Here is a 25,679-nt window from a genome sequence, read left to right as displayed (position 1 = left end):
TGTTACATTATACTGATATTTGAAATCGATCTTGAACACGAACTTCTATTCTGAAGATCAAACAGTCATTTTGCAAAAAATTTGATAAATCTCGTATTCGTACGAATTCCGTGTAACCGAAACTACGTTTATTTAATTCACATATTGGTTTCCTAAACGCTTCAAAGCCCGGTATTGACGAAGTTATTTCTCGTATATCTTTTTCCCAATCATGCGGATGTACCAAAATGAAATACATTGTACCGTTAAACGGCCAATCTAAACCATCGTCATTTTCTGATTTCATTATGTGGAGAAGCAATGATATAAACTCAGAATCTTTAGGTGATACATTAATTCTGGCGCAGATCTTATAACCAAATGGACTAGTATAAAAACCAGGGCTATAAAACATTTTTAATGGATCGTTGATCATACTTTCAAGTTTTTCACGAAAAGAATGTAGCCTCCAAATATAAACGCCATTACAATTGCGCAAAAACATTTCTTCCTGATTAAATCTCTGAGATGTCTGCAAAGTTGTAAGCTGCGTTTTTTGATTAGAAACGGTTATGGACAGTTCTCTGTTCTGCTGTTCCAATACCACTATTCTTTCATACAGATTCCTAAAAAGTATACAGTTTAAAACATTTTCTGCAAATGTTTTATGCGATAAATGTAAATTGCAAAATTTACTTTAACAAATGCTGCCATTCTATCATTGATTCGTTATTTTCTAAAGATGTTGCACTTTTTGGCGGAGGATCCCACAATTTAGATTCAGCAGCTACTACGTTAGCATGAGTCTGCATAACAGATAGTTGTGGTAATGTCTTTAAAACCATCTACAAAATAGATAGACAATAATTCTCTCATATTATAATTAAATGCAAATTCATTGAAATAAAAGAACTGACAGTTAAATGAAGATTTATATTTGCTTCTAAATGCTTATGTAAATCTTCTTCAGTGCGAAAGGTCTCTATACAACCAATTTTTTTAAAATGGCAATAAATATTTTGAGAATCTGTGAGACTTCTTTTATATACACATTGATTTACATGTGTATCCATATCCACTGGAGATGACTTAATGTTACAACCGAATTGTTTGTAAGGACAAGGTGTACGTTGTTGCGATATCTCTCTGCTTGTATACAAATCTCTAAATAAATCACTTTCAGATTTTAGTGGTTTACTATCAACTGGACAACAAGCACCTTCCTTTCTATAAATAAAAATTATGCGATAAAAATTAAATCTTACATATAACGGATTACATATATTTGTTAATTTTAAATATGAAATATAACTTACTGAAGCCAAGTGTATATACATTGCGAACAGAATTTATGACCACAAGATGTTAAAACTGGATCACGTAGCCAAGTTAAACAAATAGGACACTCAAATCTAGGCTCAAGGTATTCTTTCATACCATCACTACACTGCACGTAATAGTCGAATTATCAGTATAAATGATAAATAATAATTGTGTTAACACAAAATGTGAAGCAAAGCATCGGGGATTTATATTATACACACAATGCAAAAAGAATGAGGTTTATTCAAAAATTAAATGTGATATAAACAGGGCATTAGTGATATTTACAATTTTAAATCTGATAAAGGTACTTATACATACGAGAACATTTTCTCTGTCAACTGCAATTTGTTCTTTGATATTTTCTGACTCTGCCATTGTCTGTGAAAATGTCCATAATTATAGAATCAGTCGAGTCTTCTGTTACAGCATTGTATATGTAAATATACAATTCCATTATAGTCAGATACAAGGTGAAAAAATTATTTTATCTATAACTTACTTCTTCATATTTATGAATGGTGAAGTTTATATAGAAGTATTTGCATTGTACAGTCACTTTGATTACCGTGTATCTCTAGTGTAAATTACATTCAAAGTTCAACAAGATATTGTAAGATATATACATTATGAAATATTTATTTCTTTTTCTTTTTTTTTCTTTTTATATAATTTATTTCATTTATTATAAGAAGTTACAAGAGACACTTCTATGTAAGTCTAAATTTCCAAGTTTTTTCGTTTATAGAGTAAAAACCATTAATAGGAGTCCCAGATACCACAGTATTAATTGTGAATTTTTAACTGCAGCGAACAAAAAGCGGCCACGGTTCCCGTTAGTAGTAAGGTCAGATGAAGCGTAGAAGTCAACAAGTTACACTATGGTAATTTGTGTTCCATGTAGTGGAGTAGTAGGGGTAATCGATTCATACTATGTAAATGACATAGCTAAAGTCCGAATGTATTGTCAGCAAAGCATATGGATCATCGATACATACAAGACTTGAGTAATTTTGACTATCGTCTTGTTTACGTTTGGAAAGAGAATAAATGCATCAGATACTCACGATTCATATTTTCACGATGCGTGTTCAGCACGTAGCCAACCAGATATTTTTCATTTTTATTTTACGATCTATAAGGAAAGTATCGTTAAGAAAAATTTCAAAAAAATTGTTTTAACAGAAAACACGTTCGTCATTCGATGACGTTTTAATTATTTAAAAGAGTTTTTTTTTTTAATGAGACTATTAATATGATTGAACAGATAACGCTACCATTCTTCCACAAGAAGAAGGCACCGAAGGTGCTCTCTCACACATGCCAGATCATGCGTACGTGAGCTCGTAGAGTTCCGGAAAGTCGACAAAGGCAAACTGACGCATGCCCTCTTCCTCGATTCTCTGAAGCTGTCTGAAGTAATTTCGAACCGCCTCGTAGGAATTGAGAGAAAAAAGCTACCATTTGCCTTCTCGCTCTGGAACAACTGAAATCCGAACTCACGTCAACGCCATACGATTTGGAATCTCGACTGTCCAGGTAATTTTACTTTGCGACCTATGTAGGCTAACATAAGCAAAGTACCCCCCTCCCCATCATATTTTAACTATTGAAAAAAATGAAATTTTTTTTATTATTCCTATATATGTATATTATTAATACGATTTTTCAACATCAAAATACTTTAAGTACTTTTGAATTCTATTACAGGCCTCTGCTGATCATTACTGACCACCGCTGACCTTCGTTGACAACTACTGATATGATATTGTATATGTATTAAAGCTTTGTATAATATAAATCTATGGCAATAAATAATATAATTTCAAAGAATTCTGTGTGTTCTCATCATTTTTACCTTTCTTTTCCTCTCCCCATTATTCCCTTAGCTATAAGCTACATGGCACCTCTTCGCAAGACCGCTAACATTTTGGAAATGTTCTGGGCACTTTGGAAATTCGGATGGTAAAACGCCCAAGTTTGCCGTGGAATAGTTCGTTACCATCAACGTTAGATGGCGCTTATTTTTCGACCTCAAACCCCCTGGTGCTAAAACGCCCAAGTTTGTCGAGAAATCCATCTAGCGTGGACGATACGAACTATTCCACGACAAACTTAGGCGTTTTAGCACCAGAGGGTTCGAGGTCGATAAATAAACACCATCTAGTGTGGACGATACGAACTATTCCACGACAAACTTGGGCGTTTTAGCACCAGAGGGTTTGAGGTCGATAAATAAACGCCATCTATCGTTGAAAATAACGAACTATTCCACGACAAACTTGGACGTTTTAGCACCAGAGGGTTTGAGGTCGGAAAATAAGCGCCATCTATCGTTGAAAATAACGAACTATTCCACGCCAAACTAGGGCGTTTTGTCATCCGGATTTCCAAAGTGCCCGGAACATTTCCAAAATGCTGGCGGTCTTGCGAAGGGGTGACATGTATCTTATAGCTAAGGGAATAGTGGGGAGAGGAAAAGAAAGTTATAAATGATGAGAACACATAGAATTCTTTGAAATTATATTATTTATTGCCATAGATTTACATTAAACAAAGCTTTAATACATATATTTCATTTCAGTAGTGATCAGAAATGATCAGCAGAGACTTGTAGGAGAATTCAATTTAAAAACTCCCTAGGACCAAAAAGACATTTCTAAGAACGGTTTGCGTACGGCTTTGAATACATAAAAGCCGTTATTTTGCATTTTCCTTTAGCTTTTCTAAGAGAAAAGGCTCTAGAGGAAAATTCATAGCATGATGGCGCCTTCATGTAACTCTATGGAACAAACTCCAAAACTTATATCTCTTACAGAACACTATAGAAATGCTATCAAGTGCATATAACACTTAACATACATTTTATTTTCTGTCAATGAATTCTTAGAATCTATCATATCGCATATTATTACTGCATGATGTACCGTGCTTCCACGAGAAGAAGGCACAGCGTGCTTCCATCCCCACTCCTATTCCAGCCCGCAGACTCACAGGCATTGGTTGAAAATGATGACCAAGATCAGTGACAGCCAATCAGCGGATTGTAGCAAGAGTGGGGATGAAAATACGCTGTGCCTTCTTCTCGTGGAAGAACGATACACTCGATGTTGTAAAAATAACGAAGTACCAACAGAAATAACATTTTATAAAATAATAATTATAAGTAAAACTTAATACAAATAGGTAGTAATATAATACACGGTATAGAATTTAATTTTTTGGTAAATCTATTTCCATTCCCATTTTCCGTTTGTTATCTACGTATGCAAACAATTACAACTTTTCTATAAGAGCCCTTAGGTCATGAGTAGGAATGCATAGGTTTCAATACTAGCTGCAATTACCAAATTTTAGTAGAAATACTTTATTTTCTTATAGATTAGAGTATTTGTTTGCAATTACATTTAATATTGTATGAGTTAAAATCGTCTTACGTTTCTCAAGAATATCTTTAAATATAGAAATGGGAGATAACCTTCGACGAGAGGTAAATATGATATATTCGAAAATATTGTTACTTTATAGTACATTTTTATTATTTACGTATATACACTTGTTAAGCTTTTGTTTAATCGACATGTATACCAGTAAAATTATAATCTTAAAGCATATAGCATTTTTATAATAAAATTTAAGATTCTTAGGTTAGTTTTCTGGAAACATTAAGCAGCGCGAATTCAGTGACAAAAAATTAGTGATTTATAAATCATTGAAATCTTTGTTCTTTATACGAGCAGTTTCGTCTACTGATTATCGCGAAAATTAATTTTAACGTTAATCACTGCATGTTTTATCTGTGTATTTGTTTTTACGAATTGTATTTCTTAGGTATTACACATGTTTAAGAAACTACATCGAACACGAATGAACATTTTCAGAGGCGACGAGCACGCATTAAAAGGTAAATTAAAGATAACAATTGTTGAAATGAAACATTAATATTTGAATAAATGTCATTTAGTAACCAGGGACAGCATAAATGAGGAGTACAAAAAATATAAAAATGTTACAAACACAGCTGCTATTGAAGAGGTAAAGATTCAGCTAATAGTTTTATTGCAAAACATAATCCAATATCTTTTTATTATTTAACAGTATGCAATTCTAATAATGATCTATCTAGAAGTGTTTTGTCGCAAACTAGAAAACAATAAAATATTAATATTTCATAGTAGAATATTTAGAGTTTGAAAGAATATGAGCAATCCTAAATGTCAATGACATCATTAATTAATGTTTTATTATATATCAAAAATATGCAGTTATTAACTGTCCTGAAGATATTAAATTTTTCATAATAAGATATATACAGGGTGTTTGGCCAGACCTGGGAAAAATTTCAGTGGGAGATTCTAGAGGCCAAAATAAGACGAAAATCGAGAATATCAATTTCTTGACTGAGGCTTCGTTAAAAAGTTATTAAAAATTTAAATTCAAAAATTTCAAATCGATCTGGAAAAATTATTTTTGGTTGCAGGGGTCAATTATAAGTATTTTTGGTCATTACACATACCCTCGAAATCCTACCCACTTTCGAGAAAAAAATTCGAAATGGTGCAGAAATTTTTCGGTGAAAAAAAAACTTTCAAAAGGCTTCGGAAAAATTATTTTTAGTTGCAGGGGTCAATTGCAAGTATTTTTGGTCAACAGACATACCCCCGAAATCCTACTCAGTTTCGAGAAAAAAATTCCTTACCGAAAATCTAATTGTGTGACCAGAAATGGTTCCCTGAAACATGCATATCTTTGAAACATCATAACTCCTGAACGGATTGGACGATTTTAATTTTCAAAAACACAAACGACGCGTACTTAGATGAAGAATATATAGAAATTGCAAAAATATTCGAAAAGTTGATCCTTGACTCCGCAAAATGAGAAAAACCCCATAAAAATGGACCAATTTTCAAACAGCCATAACTCTTACAATAGTGAACATATTTCATCGAAATTTTGGGGGGAACTAAAGTTCATGGATACCTGCAAAAAAGTATTTAAAAACTTTTCTATACAGCGCCAACCAAATTTATTAAAAATAAAAAACAAATTTCTAAGAAAAATCGACGAGAAAATTTCAAATCGTTACAAAAAAATTGTTTCTGGTTGCAGGGATCGATTACGATCATTTTTGGTTATTACACATACTCCCGAATTCCTATCCACTTTCGAGAAAAAAATTCGAATAGGTGTAGAAATTTTTCGGTGAAAAAAAAAATTTCAAATCGTTCTGGAAAAATTATTTTCGGTTACAGGGGTCAATTACAATCATTTTTGGTGAATAGACATACCCCCGAATTCCTACCCACTTTCGAGAAAAAAATTCAGTAAGGGTGAAACTTTAAACATTAAATAACTTTTCAACGAAGCCTCCATCAACAAATTGGTATTCTTGATTTTCGTCCTATTTTGGCCTCTAGAATCTCCCATTAATATTTTATATACTATACTATAAATTAAATTAATGTCAATAACACAAATATGGAATTTTGGTTAGAATACAAATATGTTTATTAACACCCATTATTAATAAACATATGCATTGTCATTATTGCAAATATACCATATGGTTCAAATAAAGTATTACAATACTTTTTATCAGAAATCAATGAAATATCTAGTTAGGAAAAAAGGGGGTGGGATCTCTAGATTTCTTTAACACTTTGATAGTAGACTTTGTTAGTGACTGAACAACGGATTTTGGGTCTATTCTGACCCGAATTCGAATTTATTATTCCACACTCCAGTACAACGTTCTCGATTAAATTTTTAATTTATCGTATTTGTAAATTCTTATTTATTATCGTTAATTTAAAAATTGTCAATATTTTAATTGTCGAATAGATAAATTAAAAAAATGAGAATTTAAGTTGCCCCCGGTACAGACAGATTTGGTAAAATTAGGATATATTAAAATTGGTCAAATGAAAATCGATTGAAATCGATACAGCGTAAAAATTATCCTGTTTTGTACGATAATAAATTTACATATAGAAACGAATAAGAAAATGTAAATGGAAACTTGCAATGCAATATAAAGTTGCTTTGTTTGTAATGCTCGACATGTTTTAAAACACGTATTAAGTTGCATTTTTGATTTGTTTCATTTGCTTGAAGATCTCTTTTAACTTGTTAAGCTATGCATTCGTACTGAACTACCATAATGTTCGTGTTATTTCAGTTGAATAAATTCGCGCAAGAAGTAGAGTACGAAGTGCGGACAACTGTAATTCAAGCAGTTGAAACAAAACCTGGAAATTTTGGTAATATTTTTAAAAGTAGAACTAATTGTACAATGCATAGTTTAATTACCGAGTGTAATGTGTAATGTTTTAGCACTTCGCATTACGCCCGATACTAAACTATTGGATAACGTACCCTTCGAGGATTCTGATACAACTCAGGATTTAAAAAGGCCTCCTCCGAAAAATAGTCCACAAAACAGTAATTAAAAGTTAAAATTAAAAGTAACTTAATTTTACGAGGCGTTAGAGTATCGTTAGAATATTAGGGAAAAATAAATAAAGAGGATTGATATAAATTAATTTTATTTAATTATTAAATTGTTAAATAAAATTAATAAATATATATGTATATACAATAAAATAACATACAATTATTAAACGTATAGTGTTTGTATAATTAATGTTATGCATGTTTCCTATACTGAATAGTTATTTTGTCGATAATGATTAATGATTGATTTAATGCTCGTTTCATAAATCATAAATCGATGTAAGAGTCAAATTTAGCATTTTATTACATTTTTAATAGTACAGTTACATATTTTCATGGGTTAGATAGAATCATTACATTGTAATTAAAACTAATTATAAATTGTCACGCGCTCATTTGAGGGCAGTTATGTCAATTCAGCTGGTTTTATTCGTAGTTTCTGTCTAACAAAATATGTACAGTATTTCTAAGGTGGATAGCAATATGAAAATAATTTCATATAAACTTCAACATTCAACTATGTTTCTTGAACGCCTTCCAACCTCATCCTAAAAATACATATAAATAACATTTTAATACAATCATACATTAGAAATGAAAATAGGTACGTTTCGTGGAAGAGTTAAATTTTTATTTGGAAATGGAAAATTTAGGGGTAACTTACTTTCATTATTTAGGATGTTATGTTGGCATAGATGGAGGTATTAGTAAAGTGTTTTCAGAATATTTTATCCCGATATATGTGAGATTTTTTTGCTCGTTATTATAATTTTAAGCATAGAGATAATGATCAGTATATATATAATGTTCTTGGTGCAAACCTAAGGCGATATTGCTTTATGTTAGTTAGCGAATATAAATAATAATAAAGGCAATTGTCTACTAACACATGTTCAGGATGATTGCGAATTTGGTCAAGTAAATCTGCTGGTCTTATTTGATCAGTACAGATGCGATGTACTGCCGTGAACAAAGGAAATTTCTCCAGTAAATTGCGACCCTTTAACATTCCATGAACCTCATCAGCTGTGGCTGGTCCTTGCAATTTCTGGCCACCTAAGAGTTCCTCCTCGAGTTGTCTAATGGTCTATGAGAGAAATATGAAAATATTTTAAATTCATTAAACTTGAAGTTCATTAAAGGAAGTAATGGGATTCGTACTTTGCCACTTTTTACGTATTGCTCGCATACTCTGCGATTTCTTCCTCCATAGCAAGTAGTTATCAGATCAGCTACACCGCAACTTTCAAAGAACGTTGAAAGTTTTGAGCCACTGTAAAAGGTATCTACAAACTTAACCATCTCCATTAGTCCTAATCTGATGACTGCTGCTTTTGTGTTGTCCCCTAATCCTAAACCATCTACAAAACCAGCAGCACATGCTACGATGTTCTGAAATATAAATTTTAGTTAGTACATATAGAATTACCGAAAAATTTGTTCGAGTAGTGAGACTTTTATTCAATTTACCTTCAAGGCACCGCATACTTCGACTGCTTCACAGTCGTCGACAACGACCACTCTAAAGTTGGGAGTTTGAATGAGATCTCTCATTAGTGGTGCTAGTCGTTTATCTCGACAACCTGTAATAATTAACAATTATGGAATAAAACAATTTTAGGGTTGTTATGTTTGATATTTTCAAAATCATTTAAGCTAGCAAATTAATAACTACTCGGTTATAGGAAACCAAAATGCGAGCTTCGCCCAAATCGAGATAAGAATGATTCCAGGAATAAAAACGTTATTCTACTCGGATAAGTGCACGATGAGATTCAATTCAGCGGTCACTTATCCGAGAATTACTGTATTCCATGTATTTTTCTTTTTATGGGGATTATTTAATGTTAATTACCGATAGTAGTCTCGCAGAATTTCTCTTCAGCAACTTCATTAGCTAAATTTGCTCCCATTAGAACGTAACATTGAATTCGTAGATTTTTTTCAATGATTTTTGAGATCAATTCGATGTTTGTTCCATCTCCTCGATCGAAACCCTTGGACACAAAGGTAGAAATATTTTATTACAACATGGTATTTTGAATTTTTTTAAATAAAATTTGATTCAGGATTAAGTACCTTAATTAATGATAAACCAACGGCAGTTGGTTTAATTTTGTCGAGCAACGTCGCGCACAGTGTTCTTATGAATTGATGCGGTATTACAAAAATAAGAATGTCCGCGTCTTTGGCGGCTTCGACGACATCCGGAACGGCAACCTGAGAATTGCACATTAAAGTAAATTAATAATTTTACAAAAATCACACTTTGTTTAAACAAAATATACAGGGTGTTCGACCAACCCTGGGAAAAATTTTAATGGGAGATTCTAGAGACCAAAATAAGACGAAAATAAAAAATACCAATTTGTTGATTGAGGCTTCGTTAAAAAGTTATTAATGTTTAATGTTCCGCCAGTACTGAATTTTTTTCTCGAAACTGCGTAGGATTTCGGGGGTATACGTAATGACCAAAAATGATTGTAATTGACCCCTGCAATCGAATATAATTTTTCCAAAAGGATTTGAAATTTTTTTTTTCCGTCGAAAAATTTCTTATCTTCTCGAATTTTTTTCTCGAAAGTGGGTAGGATTTCCAGGGTATGTCTAATGACCAAAAATTATTGTAATTGACCTCTGCAACTGATAATATTTTTTCCAGAACGAATTGAAATTTTTGAATTTAATTGTTAATAACTTTTTAACAAAGCCTCCATCAACAAATTGCCATTCTTGATTTTCGTCTTATTTTGACCTCTAGAAGCACCCATTAAAATTTTTCCCAGGGGTGACGGAACACTCTGTAAAAAAAAGAAAACTTACAACATTCTCTGGAATCTTATGGCCAGGAAGGTATTTCACATTTTCGTGCAATTGATTTATAATATCAGTCAGTTTTTGGCTATTCACTATTTCTTCATAGACATACATCGTTACGCGCGTCTCAAATTTGTTGTTGTACTTGTTGACATTGGCGCCCACAATTTTTGCAATGGCCGACCCCCTATAACACAAAAGTTGTATAAGCGAATATCAAATGTCTTTTAAAATAGATTAACGATGAATTTCGATCTAACAGGACCTAAACCACCTTGCATTTACGTTCCATCTGTAAATTATGCATAAATTAGAATTCGTTAATGAATTTTTTAAACCGATATCCAAACGCGCGAAGTTTGGTGCAAAGACTACTGAACAAATCAATTTTTCATTTTTATTTCAGGGAACGGGGGGTAGATTACTTGACTATTGTAACATATAGAAAATTTTTCATTTTTCAAAATAGTCGACCATTATAGTAGGTTTTCCGTTTTCTCCATTTCTGATAAATTGTTATTGATAATATTATGCAAGTGCAGTATTGTATACAGAGTGTTCGGCTAATCCTGGGAAAAATTTTAATGGGGGATTCTAGAGGCCAAAATAAGACGAAAATCAAGAATACCAATTTGTTGATGGAGGCTCTGTTAAAAAGTTATTAACGTTTAAAGTTCCACCCTTACTGAATTTTTTTCTCGAAAATGCGCAAGATTTCAGGAGTATGTCTATTCATAAAAAATGATTGTAATTGACCCCCACAGGCAACAATATTTTTTTCAGAATGATTTGAAATATTTTAATTTCGTCGAAAAGTTTGTCCACCTTCTCGAATTTTTTTCTAGAAAGTGGGTAGGATTTCGGGGGTATGTGTAATAACCAAAAATGATTGTAATTGACCCCCACAGGTAACAATATTTTTTTCAGAATGATTTGAAATATTTTAATTTCGTCGAAAAGTTTGTCCACCTACTCGAATTTTTTTCTAGAAAGTGGGTAGGATTTCGGGGGTATGTGTAATAACCAAAAATGATTGTAATTGACCCCCGTACTCGAAAATAATTTTTTCAAAATGATTTGAAATTTTTTCTTTCCGTCGAAAAATTTCACACCTTCTCGAATTTTTTTCTCGAAAGTGGGTAGGATTTCGGGGGTATGTGTAATAACCAAAAATGATTGTAATTGACCCCCGTACTCGAAAATAATTTTTTCAAAACGATTTGAAATTTTTTCTTTCCGTTGAAAAATTTCACACCTTCTCGAATTTTTTTCTCGAAAGTGGGTAGTATTTCGAGGGTATGTCTAATGACCAAGAATGATTGTAATTGACCCCCGTACTTGAAAATAATTTTTCCAGAACGATTTGAAATTTTTGAATTTAATTGTTAATAACTTTTTAACGAAGCCTCCATCAACAAATTTATATTCTTGATTTTCGTCGTATTTTGTCCGCTAGAATCTCCCATTAAAATTGTTCCTTCGGTTGGTTGAACACCCTATATAAATGTCACATGACGTTGGATCGAAGCAATCTGGGAGTGGTCCATTTACTTTCTTTAATTTTATTTCTTCCGACTTTCATTCTCGAAAGAAACGATGAACTATTATTTACCGTGAAAGGTCTATAACATTAACGGATATTAAGCAGACTTACTATGATGCACGCATTAGTTACGGAAGCAGGAAACACGTACTAAATTCCATCAATTTTGAACACCTGTTGAAGCTTTAGAATAAAATTTATTCCGAGACTGGCACTTTTCTACGGAGGATTTGAAGCATTAAAAAATTTGTTCTCTTCTAAATGAACATAGAGCAAATATCGGTGACCTTGATCTTGACAAGAACGACCTCGAGGATATTTTGTGTATTTTAAGGCTACCTCTGTTTCCATGGACAAGTTTAACGGTGCGTTGAACAATCGCTTTAAATATCCGTGAAGATATTCAAGTGTTCCCATTCGAACGACCCACTTTGTATAATATCTTTAAGACGCGATCCCTGGCGTGCAGTCGTATTACGTAATCACCATTCATAATCATAGAAAGCGATAGGAGGAAAAATATAAACAAAGTTGCATTTAGATATAAAAGATGTGTAGTTACTTGAAATGTTATTTAAAAATAGTAATACATTTTCTTGGAACTGTATACTGTAATTTCAGCTAATAGGAAACGTTATTTTAATTATTTTAAATATAAAAGAAATATATGTACTTACCAGTTGCCACTTCCAACGATGCATACTCTCTTCTTAGCTTCCGTAGCCATTTTGCAGTTTCTACGATACCACCGAATTAAAAGTCACAGATCCGCGAGGGCATAAAGGCACTCTACGTAGGTTAGTGTTAAAAATCCGCTTATTTTCGGGCGCCGATGTACGATTGACTGACTGACCGATTAACTTACAAACTAACTTCAGCCTTCTTTGACCTTAGAAACGATTGCAAATTATTTTCTGTCGGTCAGTGTATAGTGTGGTGGACCAAGGCCAACCTGAACGCAATCGCAAACTCTGGCCAGATTAAATGTTAAAATTAGCAATAGTTTGATAATACATTTAACGTATTGTAAATGTTTCGAATGCAACGGATCGATCATAAACGTAAAAATTTCGAACAAAATGAACGTACACATTTTATTGGTATAGCAATCGACGTTTCCTTATCGAGCGTGTAACGCAGAGACAGTGAGTAATTGGTTCTTGTAATGCGATATGTGTCGATAAACAAATTTATTAAAAAAAAGAATAAAAAAACAATACATGTATAAAATCAAAAAATAAACATAATTGTGTATATACAAATAACCTTGACGTAATACAAATGGATCGCAATTTCGAACATCGATGTACAAAATGATAATATTTTCCATTTAAAAGAAATCGCTAAAATATCAGCATAGTTTTCGGTAATTTATATTTACCGTGTTTGTTATCGCTATATTGCATCGGGTCATTGTTATTAAGTACGTTAAACATGCGTTACATCTCTGAAATAATCTATAAATCCATACTGATTTTCTTAAGTCTGTGTAATACCAGAAGCATCTTCGTTTCTCGTCCCCCAAAATAATCTTCACAGATGGCATCTCGGTGCAGGTAGTTGCAGCATTGATGCATTAACGTCATCGTTCCTAGATACGAAGCGAATAGAATTAAAAATAGATAAATCCCTTCTAATCGCAGCAAACATTACTTTTAACACTAGGTTTACGCGTCAATTTGACGCATTCAGATCCTAAACTTAACGTTATAGGACTCATAAATATTATATGTTAGCAATTTATGTTGAATTGATGTAATGATATGGATGTACCCTCTAATTAAAAGAAAAACTGCATTTTAATGCAACCGTCAACGTAGCGAATTATAATAAAAATATGCGCAACGAGTGTCCGTAAACCTAGTGTTAAACAACACGTATTTTAACACCCTAAAACACGTTCAATGCTATTCGAATTACACAATAAGTAACGTATCGTTTATTTAATATGATTTTTTTAAACGCAGCGCGATCTTCCGACAAAGATTATATTAAAATTTCGTTTACGAAATAGGAAGTAGGGCGAATGTGACTCTAAACTAAACGAAGGTTTTTAAATAAATAAATAATAGTCATATATTTTTAATTTTCATATTACAGTATTTATAGTAGCTTCGATTCTATAATGTAACAATTAACAACAACCTAATAATCGATTTAAATCGGTAATACAGGTTTGTTTACAGGATCCTCATATTTTATATAACAATTTTGATAAAATTCTCAATAAAATATATAGTAGCGCAAATATCTTTTTACATATTTACCTAACAATTTATTATACAAACAATTTGGTAACATCTATATAATCTATTTATATTTTATATAATAAAGAAAAATTTTTTGGTGTTATTAAGAGTCCATAGAAGGTTTTCATTGTACGCATTATAACTACATTTAGTAAAAATACACTTCGTAATTAAAAGCAGAAAATAGACAATCGAACGAATGATATTAAACGGGCGAACGTAAGCAACAATTTTACTAATGTTATCAAAAATATTTTCGTCAATAACCGATTAATTCATCATGAAATTCATTAATCACCATGGTCCTTAAAATTATTTTCTACACCTTCTTTGTTCTTCTTCTATTTCTTCTTCTTTTAATTCGATATCGCCCTTCGTAAATCGTTTATTAAAATACGCGACGGAAGTCATGTGATATTTGTTAGGTTACAGTAATTAAATGTGATATACATATAATCATCTGTGCGTATGATGAAAATTATTTTTAAAATATTCGTAGTTTATTTAAAAATTTTCAACGCTCCTATAAAGCATCTAATTGTAAACGCCTATATTTTTTTTTTCTTTTTATATCTACGAATGAAATAAAATTGTTTGCATCTGGTTAAATTACAAAATGATTTTAACTGCAAACGGAGCATAACACATTCAAATACATTCCTTTACATAAATTTTTTTCTCGAACATGAGTTGTCGTATTAACAAAAACGAGATGATTCGTGTGATGATAAAAATGTGCCTCGTTCTTTTACGAGCATAATGAAACGTGTTTTCGTTTTAGCGAGCGATTAAGAATCACTTTAGGCGTACATAAAATATTTTATTGGCTAAAATAAGTCATGTTTATCTTTGTATATAATAAATGAGAATAGGTACGTTAGAAAAAATATATAGCTATTTTTACCGAGGTGCACAATGATTAACTTTTTACATATATGTACACGTTTATACATATGATACATATCACTGTCAGTATTAGGTACTTTGTACAATTCAATCTTTTCATATACGTATATTAAAATAATGGAACAGCAACATTAGTACAATCAGGACCATGGTTAAACAAAATAGTTATCGCGGCAAGAGACGGTACGAGATAAAAAATTTCTATTATTAAAATAGTAATTTTTCAACAAACTGAAATTCAAATCTCAGTATTTTGTATAAAAATAAACATGCTCGATCATTTTCAATAAATATTACATATTTACATGCTGTTCTCTGTCGAATTCCTTGTATTTTCACGTTAATAGCACAAAAATATATCGAGAGTGATTTCAGAAATAAATTTTGTACAATGCGTCAAACAAAATACCTATGACACTACATCAACTTTAGATAAAGGTCGGGAATTTAAACTAATCCACCGTTTAGTGGTGACAATTGAGCTTACATGTGTTCTGGATGGTTGCGTATGCACTCAATTAGTTCCGTAGCCTTTATCTCACCAATGCAAATCCGATGTATAGCTGTGAAAAGTGGGAATCTGGTTTCCATATTTCTTGCTTTCAACATATAATTTACCTCTTCGGCAGTGAAAGGGCCTTGTAATTTTTGTCCGTTCAGCATTTCCTTTTCCAATTCCTCGATTGTCTACGAACGAAGCAATTTTCGTTAATGCACAATTTAAAAAATAAACATGTTTTATACTGGATGTTCCGTCACCCTAGGGAAAAATTTTAATAGGAGATTCTAGAGGCCAAAATAAGACGAAAATCAAGAATATATATTTCTTGACTGAGACTTCGTTAAAAAGTTATTAACAATTAAATTAAAAAATTTCAAATCGTTCTGGAAAAATTATGTTTGGTTGCGGGGGTCAATTACAATCATTTTTGGTCATTAGACATACCCTCGAAATACTACCCATTTTCGAGAAAAAAATTCGAGAAGGTGCTGAAATTTTTCAACAAAATTGAAAAGTTTCAAATCGTCAAAAAAAAATTATTTTTAGTTGAAGGGGTCAATTATAATCATTTTTCGTGAATAGACATACCTCCGAAATCCTTCACATTTTCGAGTAAAAAATTCATAAAGATGGACAAATTTTTCGACAAAATTAAAAAATTGCAAATCGTTTTGAAAAAATTATTTTTAGTTGAGGGGGTCAATTACAATCATTTTTGGTGAACAGACATACCCCCGAAATCCTACGTACTTTCGAGAAAAAAATTCTTTACCGAAAATATACTGTGTGACTGAAAATGTTTCTATAACTTTTTAACGAAGCCTCCATCAAGAAATTAGTATTCTTGATTTTCGTCTTATTTTAGCCTCTAGAATCCCCCATTAAAATTTTTCCCAGGGGTACCCGTACACCCTGTATAAGGATTCATAATCATTTCTGTATATTCATATTAAAAAAACGTACCTTGCCAGTTTTTACAAACGCTTCTGAAACTTTACGATTACGACCACCGTAACATGTAGTAATAAGATCCGCTACGCCACAACTTTCAAAGAAGGTACCGAGTTTCCCCCCAGGGAAAAACACGTCTACGAATTTAATCATTTCCATAAGCCCTAATCTGATGACTGCAGCTTTTGTATTGTCGCCTAGTCCCAGACCATCAACGAAACCAGCACCACAAGCTACTATGTTCTGTTTAAAATTGAAAACAGATGAATATTTAGTACAGTACTGATAAATAGCATGTGTATTATCCCTTTTAAAAATTATCGAAATTAGCATTACGCAAAAGCATGCTGCATTTTTAGAGAAAACAGAAGAGATTCTACTTTGTTGTTCCCTATTTGCAAGTTTCATCTTATGTTCATTTGATAAGAGAATCGCAAATATGGTTACCTTTAGTGCTCCACAACATTCAACAGAATCAACATCTTCGACGACTACAGCTCTAAAGTATGATGTTTGAATCAGGTCTCTCAGTACTGGAGCCATAGCTTTGTCTTTGCAACCTGGAAATTAAATTACAGTCAATTTGGATAACCCTATATTTAATTTCACAAACTGATTATATATTACCAATAGTTGTTTCGCAAAACATCTCTTCAGCTACCTCAGATGCTAAGTTTGCTCCCATAAGAACCGACATAGGAATATGAAGCTGTTTTGAAATGATATGGGAAATAAGTTCAATACCACCTCCTTCCTTTTTATCGAATCCCTGTGAGAACACGAAACAGTTAGTATACTTGCATTACTTAAATTTAGATTGCTCTGTAATGGAAAAAAAGTATTTTAAATAATTTTTAATTGCGTTTATACTTATCAGAAATATCACTAATAAAAATATCTGCTAAATTCTAATGTTTTAGAATTATTCAAAGAAAGCTTGAATTTCGTATTATTAACGGAAAATCATTTTTTTAATCGAAACTGTTTCAACTCCATTCAAGCGCTCATTCTCATTCGAAATCGATCATTCGAAGTCATTTGCCTCTTTACAAATGCAAAATGAGTCATAGTGTTTTAAATTTTTGTGTCAACGAGCGACGATTGAAATTACGCCTTTTTCGCGTAGGAAAGTTTCTAAATTATTTAAATAAATAGAATCAAGCAACGAGTGTGTTATTTTCGTTTAGAAATTTTAATTGGAAGTACGAAACGATACGCCACTCGAAACTTTTCAGAGGCAGCGTATTTATCTCGCAAGGGGACAGCACGAATTCAGGTCATCGATTTAACTCGTACACATATGATACATACTAAATATATAGAACTAGACTAGGCGAAATTTTGTCAAGAAGCGTGTCCAGAATGTTGTATTTTCTCAGTATTTAAATTCGTTCTGAAATGCTGTTTTGTTGTTACAGAGAGGACGTATGTAAATTTGTTTTGGGTGAAGACTGCAGAGATCTCAAGGTCATCTTGATTGCATCTTTTAACACACATTTAATACACATTCTATTTCTCAGCCACGCGCGTGACTTATACAATGGCGGCTCCAACCGCTTGTAATGTATAGGTCATTCAAGGTTATTAGGCGAACGACGACTCTGTACATTGACCACAGGATTCCTGTTACGTGGACCGTTTTGAGATTGACATTTTTTTATTTTGGTACACGAGCATGATAAGTTATTTCAAATTTGTTAACCTTCGGTTAAAGTTCCTACGTTGGCTCGTTTGGCAGTTATGAGTCGCGCTAAATTTAGCACATTGTGAGTAAATGATTAGGCTACAGCGAAACTTCGTTTAACGTCTGTTTCGTTCTTTCTGCGATTCGTGCAAAATACGCGTGCACGGCTATTAAATGCACGCAGACCGTGTATTACGCAAAAAGCGCTTCTGTACATATTAACCGACGCGGTGGATAATTGATGACGACAATCTTCTCTTTGAGACCGATTTGTCGAGCCACGTCTTGGTCTAGTGTTACTCTAGATGTGAAGACCTCTTATTATGCACTGACGAACTGAATAATTTATTTGACTGTATTCTTTTGTAGAATACATTTGTATTAAACAAGAAAGGCTCATACAAACCATATACAAAGGTTTTATGATTCATGAATTCCTTAGCCAAGATTTCGGTTCTCTTAAAATTTGAACTCTCATTTTGTTTTGAGCCAATACATTTCTCTGTGAGAAGGTAGATGTAATTTGTTGGATTCCAGTAGAATTGACAACACTTCATTTTCTTAACAAACTTGTACAAATCGACTAAGTACTAGACTCTTTCTGACCATTCTTCAATTTGCAAGCTTTTATATATTATTGCTGGAGATAGGTAAAGATAGGGATGATGATGATCAAGGGGTAGTGTGATTCAGGAAGGGTGCAAGGTTCAGGATGAGTAAGGATTAGAAATCGTCATTAGGATGTTTATATGGATAACGTTTGTGATGTGACTGAGTGGTGTTTCTATGGTTATGTTGGTTATCTAACAAATTTTTGTAAATAAAGTTACTTAATTTTTACAAAATTATACAGGGTGCTCGGCTAACCATGGGAAAAATTTTAAAGGGGGATTCTAGAGGCCAAAATAAGACGAAAATCAAGAATACCAATTTGTTAATGGAGACTTCGTTTAAAAGTTATTAACGTTTAAAGTTTCGTCCTTACTGAATTTTTTTCTCGAAAATGCGCAAGATTTCGGGGGTATGTCTATTCACCAAAAATGCTTATAATTGACCCTTGCAACTAAAAATAATTTTTCCAAAACGATTTGAAATTTTTTTTTTCCGTCGAAAAATTTTTTATCTTCTCGAATTTTTTTCTCGAAAGTGGGTAGGATTTCGAGGGTATATCTAATGACCAAAAATTATTGTAATTGACCCCCGCAACCGAAAATAATTTTTTCAAAACGATTTGCAATTTTTTAATTTTGTCGAAAAATTTGTCCATCTTTACGAATTTTTTACTCGAAAATGCAAAGGATTTCGGAGGTATGTCTATTCACCAAAAATGATTGTAATTGACCTCCGCAACCGAAAATAATTTTTCCAAAAGGATTTGAAATTTTTTTTTTCCGTCGAAAAATTTCACACCTTCTGGAATTTTTTTCTAGAAAGTGGGTAGGATTTCGGGGGTATGTCTGTTCATAAAAAATGATTGCAATTGACCCCCGCAATCGAAAATAATTTTTTTAAAACGATTTGAAATTTTTTTTTTTTGTCGAAAAATTTGTCCATCTTTATGAATTTTTTACTCGAAAATGCGAAGGATTTCGGAGGTATGTCTAATGACCAAAAATTATTGTAATTGATCCTTGCAACTAAAAATAATTTTTTTAGAACGATTAAAAATTTTTTTTTTCCGTCGAAAAATTTCTTATCTTCTCGAATTTTTTTCTCGAAACTGGGTAGGATTTCCATGATATGTCTAATGACCAAAAATTATTGTAATTAACCCCCGCAACCGAAAATAATTTTTCCAAAACGATTTGGAATTTTTCAATTTAATTGTTAGTAACTTTTTAACGAAGCCTCAGTCAAGAAATTGATATTCTTGATTTTCGTCTTATTTTGACCTCTAGAATCCCCCATTAAAATTTTTCCCATGGGTGTTGAAAATTAAAATTTTTCATGAGAAAACCGTGGAGAATTAGTTTATTTATAACAAAACGTTTATGTACCTTTGGCCTTCCAAGGCACAAATAAAATTTGCATGTTAATGCTATAAATATTACAATTTCATGAAACATTAATGTGGGGACCTGGGTGAAAGGAAAAATTATTAAGCAAGTCTTTAAAAACAGAATGCAATTGTACATAAAATGTTAGAAATTGTAATATAACGAAGAAAATTGCTTCTCACTCTGCTGTAAAATACATGAATATGAATACAATGTATATGAAATCCAACGTGCTAAATTTAACACATCAATAGCGGAAGGGTTCAGTGTTATATTTTCTCTGAACACCGTATAGGGTGTATGGAAACAATACACCGTTGTACCTCTCCGAATAACTAAATATGACAGATGTCGATTTCTTTCCGTGAGGTAGTTTAGAGAACGAAATATACAAAGAACAACACACCGTGTACCGGAAACGCTCGATAACGCTGAACAGTGCTTCCCAACTTTTTTTTTTACATCACGACATACTTAAGAGAGGCTTCTTCAAGTAGCAGAGACCATGTTATAGTCGCAAAGAAATTTTCCAATAATTTATATCATACTAAAATTATAAACAAATCATTACGATCGAAATAAACTACTATATTTATTCTCTGAAAGGCTACTAATGGTTAAATGTAAGAGTAGGTTTTAAAACGAATAAACATTAAGCTTTAATAAAATATTTGGTTTCGTTAGAAATTTCCCTTTTTCCAAAGAATATTGTCTGGAGTATTTTTAAGTGACAATAATTCTTTCGTAAACAAAATGTTTCTGTTCGTACATTTCGTAGCACGCCACGTACATGTTATAATACGTCAGGTGTGTTACGCCACACCTGTTGAGAAGCACTGACGTAAAGCAATCGTTTAAGGGCATAATTAATTGTAATATCGATACTCAAGGCCGTGTCTTCAAACGTTTGCATTAATGAAACTCTCGTAACACTTCCGATTGTTTAATGAATCATGCCCGTAATCTATTTGCATTAAGAAGAGCCACGTTTCGAACCATATTTTCGATAAAATAGTATCAAAATCGTTTTTTTCCATTTGTTAAACATTAAAAAAGTCTAAGCTTTATTAATTTGGTATTAACCTACACTGTCGCTTAAAAGTTCGAAATTGAACTCAACATATTGATTTAGGTATTAATTATGATTTAAAATGATAAATATATTCAGCTGAATTCGATATTTCGTGTTGTCTTATTATAGCAGCAATTGATAAACTCCTAGTGTTTTTTAAACAAGTATTTACGATGTGTAATTTTTATTTGTCATTGCAAGTATTTTAACACGAAAGAGAAAATAAAAAAAGCTTTAATTTCTATGTATAAAGACCGACAAATGCTTTACTTTTGAACGGCCGTGTATATCGTCGAGTATGAAATAATCTTCAAGAAATTTAATAGTCTGGGAAGAACGAAATTAACACTAATATAGTATATCTATTGTCATATGAGTATTGAAATTATGAATAGACCGAAGCGTATTTAGATAACTGTTGTAAATGAGTTTTTAAGCGGCTTGCAAATTCTTTCTCACGCGACGATGCGGGCAATTAGATGTAATCTGCTTCTTGATGCAAATGAGTTGAACGAGACACGATTATATATGATTACATTTAATAAATGCATTTGATTCTAAGATCTCAGAGGTTCTTAGACCTAGAACAGAAGCATACAGACCACAGAATGTGTCCCTTAAAAACAAAGCAACTTTCACTAGTAAAATTTATGTTATTATTAGTTTAACACACACACGCAATTATATAGCCGTATATTAAAATCTTACCTTTATCAAAGAGAGACCCACAGCTGTAGGTTTAATATTTCCTAGTAGAGTACTACATATCTTATGTATAAATTGATGAGGAACTACAAAAATAAGAATATCAGCGTCTTTAGCTGCCTCTACTACATCAGGCACAGCAACCTGAAACACCATAAAAATGTGCAAATTAATTTTCGTAAATATTCGTATTAATTCTTTGCAAAAGTATTTGTCTATTTATGTTATTAACGCAAATAAATAATATACAATTGATGTATATCTAAAGTCGTCCACGTGAAAATCAAATCTTTTCATAACTACTTTAAAATTTGTGGGACACAGTTTGAACAACAGATGTATCGTGTAATTTGGAACTATTTTTAAAACAGCCAATTCATGTTATGTAAACTGTGTCTTTTATCACCTCGATGAAACTGTACTGGAAAAGTACTTACATTTGATAAAGAACTGAGATATAAGGGCTTCGGGCACTCAAATAAACCACTCATACTTATTAATCTTTACTTATTACTATGCCCTTTGCTATATGATGTTCAGATTCATAATTTAAAAAAGAAAAGAACTGATATTAATCCATTTACTATTTATTTTGTATCATATACTCATTATTATTTTCTTGATACTATTATCTGATTCTTTAAACTTTTCAATTTGTTTCTACTAAATTATGCTTTCAATACATTGTATTTTATATTTAAAAATATGGTTATAATATAATTGAGCATTGAATAAGCACCTCCTACATCTTTGAATAATTATGAGACTAGGAGAAAAATTTGTTAAACAGAAATTGTAACCAGTTTATTCTCATATAACGAAAACAAAATTCTTTTTAAAAGAACTATGACTACATGATATTTTACAAGGTGTGCACAAAAATCAATTTATCATACTAGTTGTGACTACATAAAAAGTAGAACTATCCTGACAGCAGATTATAGGCAGATAAAAGGTCATAAAACAAATACAGCACTAACATCCTATAGTAATCTTTATTATACGTCTCTAATATTATTCCTATCGATAAATTCTATAAAACCATAAATTAAACACCTGATAAATATCCAATGAAAAATTTGTTACATTATATCAGTCATCAAACAGCACGAAACTTGTTATGTAAGATTAAATGAGAAATCTTCAAAGATATCGGTATCTGTTTCTTATCAAGCGATCAAACACAACTTATAACAGAAATTATATACTTAATATATTTTTAATTAACTAAGTTAATGTTTTAGATAGCTAGAATAATCAAAGATAAATAACATAAGAATCAAAGATAAAGGAGAAACTAAATTACAATATCTAACATTATTACACATCAATAATGTACTATAATTAAACAAAATTTGCTTTAGTGTAAATTAAGATCTTATAACTAATTTTTCAGATTTGATATTTCGTTTTCTAAATCGAAATATATACTTTTCCAAAATGGTTTTTTTTATGGATCGTTTTAGGTACAGAAATTAATTTTATTTTTATTCATCTTATTCCTTTATTTTCCTGATAAATTAACAATCATATAGACATATTACACGAGTATAATAAAGTCATTGATCAATGAATTTTCGAACATTATCAATATTTTTCGAAGATTCACGTATCATACGAATAAGCTTAAATCTATCGTTGTTACTTCAATTTCGATAATTTAAGAACCTAGAGAAATATATCTATTTGCTATAAATATCCGAAGACCGTATTTTGCGAATCGATATAACCTCAGTTGCCTTGCTCGCGGTCAAGGTCTCGCTTACGAAAGTCATTGATATTGAAAATTAAGTAACTTCGTATGCAGATATATACGCGGACTTGATCTTAAATAATTCAGAGCCAAATTAAAGAAAGTTCCTTCGTTTGCTTTGACAGTAAATACATCGTAACAAACGCTTTAAATCTAGTAGTTACCAAGCAGAAATTATCTGCAATTCAACAAAAGAAATGCATTTTATTCAAAATACTGGAGATACGAGATGACAGAATATCTTGATTCCGAGTTCAAAGAGCAACATTATTAACTTGGAAGATTAAGAGTTCGTTGAAATATTTCGTGTTCTCTTTCAAAACGGAATTTAACACGCAGGCAAATCACGTATGTAAGTATTACACATATATTCGATTACCTCGTGAGCATGCGAGTTACGTAAACGTGATTTATGCTTAGAATCATAACTTAAACAGAAAAGCAGGTCCGTAGTAACCGTTAAGAAAAATAGGTGCAGCACCGGGGGCCCGTGAAATGTCTACTTTCTTCATTATATGGAAAACAGTATTCACGATTCACATTTTATTTATACTAAGTGGGAAAATAAACAAATAGAAAATTTATAAAAGTAAGGAAAATCATTATTTCAGTATACGAGATCTTTAATATAGCTTTGCAAATTTTTCAAACACATAATTACATAATTTATTATTTGTATGTTTTATATTTAATATTTCGTTTAGTTAGAAATAGCTTTTTGTGGTTACTATGAAATTGTTTAGTTTCAGCCTTCGATAAAACTCATCTAATTTGACGTGCCTCGTATGATCTTAAAAGATTCCAAAAGAGCTACTCACCACATTTTTTGGTAGTATGTGCCCTGGAAGGTACTTCACATTTTCGTGCGTCTCATTTATGATCTCAGTGAGTTTCTTCCCGTTGATAATTTCTTCATACACATACATCGTGACGCGATCCTCGAAGTTATTTTGTTTACTAGCATTTGCCCCAACTATCTTAGCGATAGCCGAGCCCCTATAAATTATACATAAACAATTATATACACACTAATAAATTGTTCAAAGTATTCGTAAAAATTTATGTGCCTCTTAAAGAAACAATGAAACGTTCACACTGTAGAACTTAATTGCACAGCAGATTCCTTCAATTGACTTTTCACAGATAAACGTGCACAGCTACTGGTAAATGATAATTTAAAAATCCAAGTTTTCGATCGTATATTATCGATAATAGACAGTTACTTATGATTTGTTTCGGCATACGAGTTACCTGTTCAGTAAATATTGCAAAAAATTTGCACTCTGTCATGGGCGAGCATAAGTGCTTGAAATTTACTGTTCTCAACAAGGAATTCGTTAATACGAGTACTACAGTGAATAATGCTTCGTAGAAAGCAACAAGAATACAACAATACACGATTATTCCATCCGTCATATGCAGCACGTGGAAATCAATGGCAATGCAAAAATTTCAATATGATCGGGTAAATCGATGGCAAACAACCGTTCTCTGTCGTCGAAGGTACAAGGTATCGGTTAACGACTCACCAGTTCCCGGATCCGATGATACAAACACGTCGTTTGGCTGCCATAATCTTGGTTGGTTCTAATATCGGAACTGCGCGAGTGTAGATTGAAAAGTATTGCACAGCAGTACACGCGAACCACGCGGCTCCGTAGCGAGGTGGCAACTGCTGGAATAATTCTGAACATGAAAAGGCTCGCGGTATTTTACGGGGAAGTGGGAGCCTACAGACACCA

At 32.1% G+C, this 25,679-nt stretch overlaps 4 protein-coding genes across 9 annotated transcripts; 1 reads left to right on the top strand and 3 right to left on the bottom strand.

Moving 5' to 3' along the window:
• Positions 1–7: 7 nt before the first annotated feature.
• On the bottom strand, positions 8–2,815 carry LOC143346415 (TNF receptor-associated factor 6). 4 transcript variants are annotated; one of them, XM_076774485.1, is made up of 7 exons: positions 2,580–2,814; positions 2,370–2,437; positions 1,624–1,683; positions 1,296–1,426; positions 897–1,206; positions 676–824; positions 8–605 (listed from the first exon to the last, which is right to left on the bottom strand). In XM_076774485.1, the coding sequence occupies exons 3-7, from the start codon at positions 1,678–1,680 to the stop codon at positions 8–10; spliced, it is 1,245 nt and encodes a 414-aa protein (XP_076630600.1). In that variant the 5' UTR covers positions 1,681–1,683; positions 2,370–2,437; positions 2,580–2,814. The 4 variants fall into 4 exon arrangements, with proteins under 4 accessions (XP_076630600.1, XP_076630601.1, XP_076630603.1 ...); XM_076774486.1 differs by lacking the exons at positions 2,370–2,437; positions 2,580–2,814 and adding an exon at positions 1,805–2,361; XM_076774488.1 differs by lacking the exon at positions 1,296–1,426 and having other exon boundaries at positions 2,370–2,815.
• Positions 2,816–4,036: 1,221 nt separating this feature from the next.
• On the top strand, positions 4,037–7,828 carry LOC143347132 (complex III assembly factor LYRM7). Of its 2 annotated transcripts, XM_076776060.1 has the most exons (6): positions 4,037–4,142; positions 4,691–4,792; positions 5,134–5,206; positions 5,267–5,337; positions 7,484–7,565; positions 7,639–7,828. In XM_076776060.1, exons 2-6 carry the CDS (start codon positions 4,769–4,771, stop codon positions 7,752–7,754), a joined length of 366 nt encoding a protein of 121 aa, XP_076632175.1. In that variant the 5' UTR covers positions 4,037–4,142; positions 4,691–4,768; the 3' UTR covers positions 7,755–7,828. The 2 variants fall into 2 exon arrangements, with proteins under 2 accessions (XP_076632175.1, XP_076632174.1); XM_076776059.1 differs by lacking the exon at positions 4,037–4,142 and having other exon boundaries at positions 4,424–4,792.
• Positions 7,829–8,038: 210 nt separating this feature from the next.
• Positions 8,039–13,005, bottom strand: LOC143347127 (glycerol-3-phosphate dehydrogenase [NAD(+)], cytoplasmic). The gene is made up of 8 exons (XM_076776050.1): positions 12,796–13,005; positions 10,582–10,762; positions 9,838–9,978; positions 9,614–9,755; positions 9,229–9,341; positions 8,920–9,150; positions 8,646–8,845; positions 8,039–8,306 (listed from the first exon to the last, which is right to left on the bottom strand). The coding sequence occupies exons 1-8, from the start codon at positions 12,843–12,845 to the stop codon at positions 8,276–8,278; spliced, it is 1,089 nt and encodes a 362-aa protein (XP_076632165.1). The 5' UTR covers positions 12,846–13,005; the 3' UTR covers positions 8,039–8,275.
• Positions 13,006–13,295: 290 nt separating this feature from the next.
• On the bottom strand, positions 13,296–25,679 carry Gpdh1 (Glycerol-3-phosphate dehydrogenase 1). Of its 2 annotated transcripts, XM_076776049.1 has the most exons (8): positions 25,467–25,679; positions 24,756–24,933; positions 22,188–22,328; positions 17,354–17,495; positions 17,174–17,286; positions 16,739–16,969; positions 15,761–15,960; positions 13,296–13,709 (listed from the first exon to the last, which is right to left on the bottom strand). In XM_076776049.1, exons 1-8 carry the CDS (start codon positions 25,508–25,510, stop codon positions 13,652–13,654), a joined length of 1,107 nt encoding a protein of 368 aa, XP_076632164.1. In that variant the 5' UTR covers positions 25,511–25,679; the 3' UTR covers positions 13,296–13,651. The 2 variants fall into 2 exon arrangements, with proteins under 2 accessions (XP_076632164.1, XP_076632163.1); XM_076776048.1 differs by lacking the exon at positions 13,296–13,709 and having other exon boundaries at positions 14,198–15,960; positions 25,467–25,670.

Source organism: Colletes latitarsis, chromosome 10 (assembly GCF_051014445.1).
Source record: "Colletes latitarsis isolate SP2378_abdomen chromosome 10, iyColLati1, whole genome shotgun sequence".
In the NCBI taxonomy this organism is placed as follows: Eukaryota; Metazoa; Arthropoda; class Insecta; order Hymenoptera; family Colletidae; genus Colletes; species Colletes latitarsis.
The sequence above is the reverse complement of the archived record's forward strand: the minus strand, read 5'-3'. Positions and strand labels throughout refer to the sequence as shown.

Bases quoted from the DNA above. Each gene is read 5' to 3' on its own strand.
- LOC143347127 (XM_076776050.1), bottom strand. From the start codon at position 12,845: ATGGCTACGGAAGCTAAGAAGAGAGTATGCATCGTTGGAAGTGGCAAC. The intron at 9,342-9,613 runs GTAATTAACATT...TAATTATTACAG, and splicing joins ATTCTGCGAGACTACTATCG to GTTGTCGAGATAAACGACTA. The intron at 9,151-9,228 runs GTAAATTGAATA...TTTATATTTCAG, and splicing joins AAGTATGCGGTGCCTTGAAG to AACATCGTAGCATGTGCTGC.
- Gpdh1 (XM_076776049.1), bottom strand. From the start codon at position 25,510: ATGGCAGCCAAACGACGTGTTTGTATCATCGGATCCGGGAACTG. The intron at 16,970-17,173 runs GTAACCATATTT...AATTTTAAACAG, and splicing joins AATGTTGTGGAGCACTAAAG to AACATAGTAGCTTGTGGTGC. The intron at 13,710-15,760 runs GTAAGCTCAATT...CTTCGTATCTAG, and splicing joins CGCAACCATCCAGAACACAT to GAACGATGACGTTAATGCAT.
- LOC143347132 (XM_076776060.1), top strand. From the start codon at position 4,769: ATGGGAGATAACCTTCGACGAGAG. The intron at 4,793-5,133 runs GTAAATATGATA...TGTATTTCTTAG, and splicing joins GAGATAACCTTCGACGAGAG to GTATTACACATGTTTAAGAA. The intron at 5,207-5,266 runs GTAAATTAAAGA...AATGTCATTTAG, and splicing joins CGACGAGCACGCATTAAAAG to TAACCAGGGACAGCATAAAT.
- LOC143346415 (XM_076774485.1), bottom strand. From the start codon at position 1,680: ATGGCAGAGTCAGAAAATATCAAAGAACAAATTGCAGTTGACAGAGAA. The intron at 1,427-1,623 runs GTATGTATAAGT...TATTACGTGCAG, and splicing joins TTGACAGAGAAAATGTTCTC to TGTAGTGATGGTATGAAAGA. The intron at 606-675 runs GTAAATTTTGCA...TATACTTTTTAG, and splicing joins GAATGGCAGCATTTGTTAAA to GAATCTGTATGAAAGAATAG.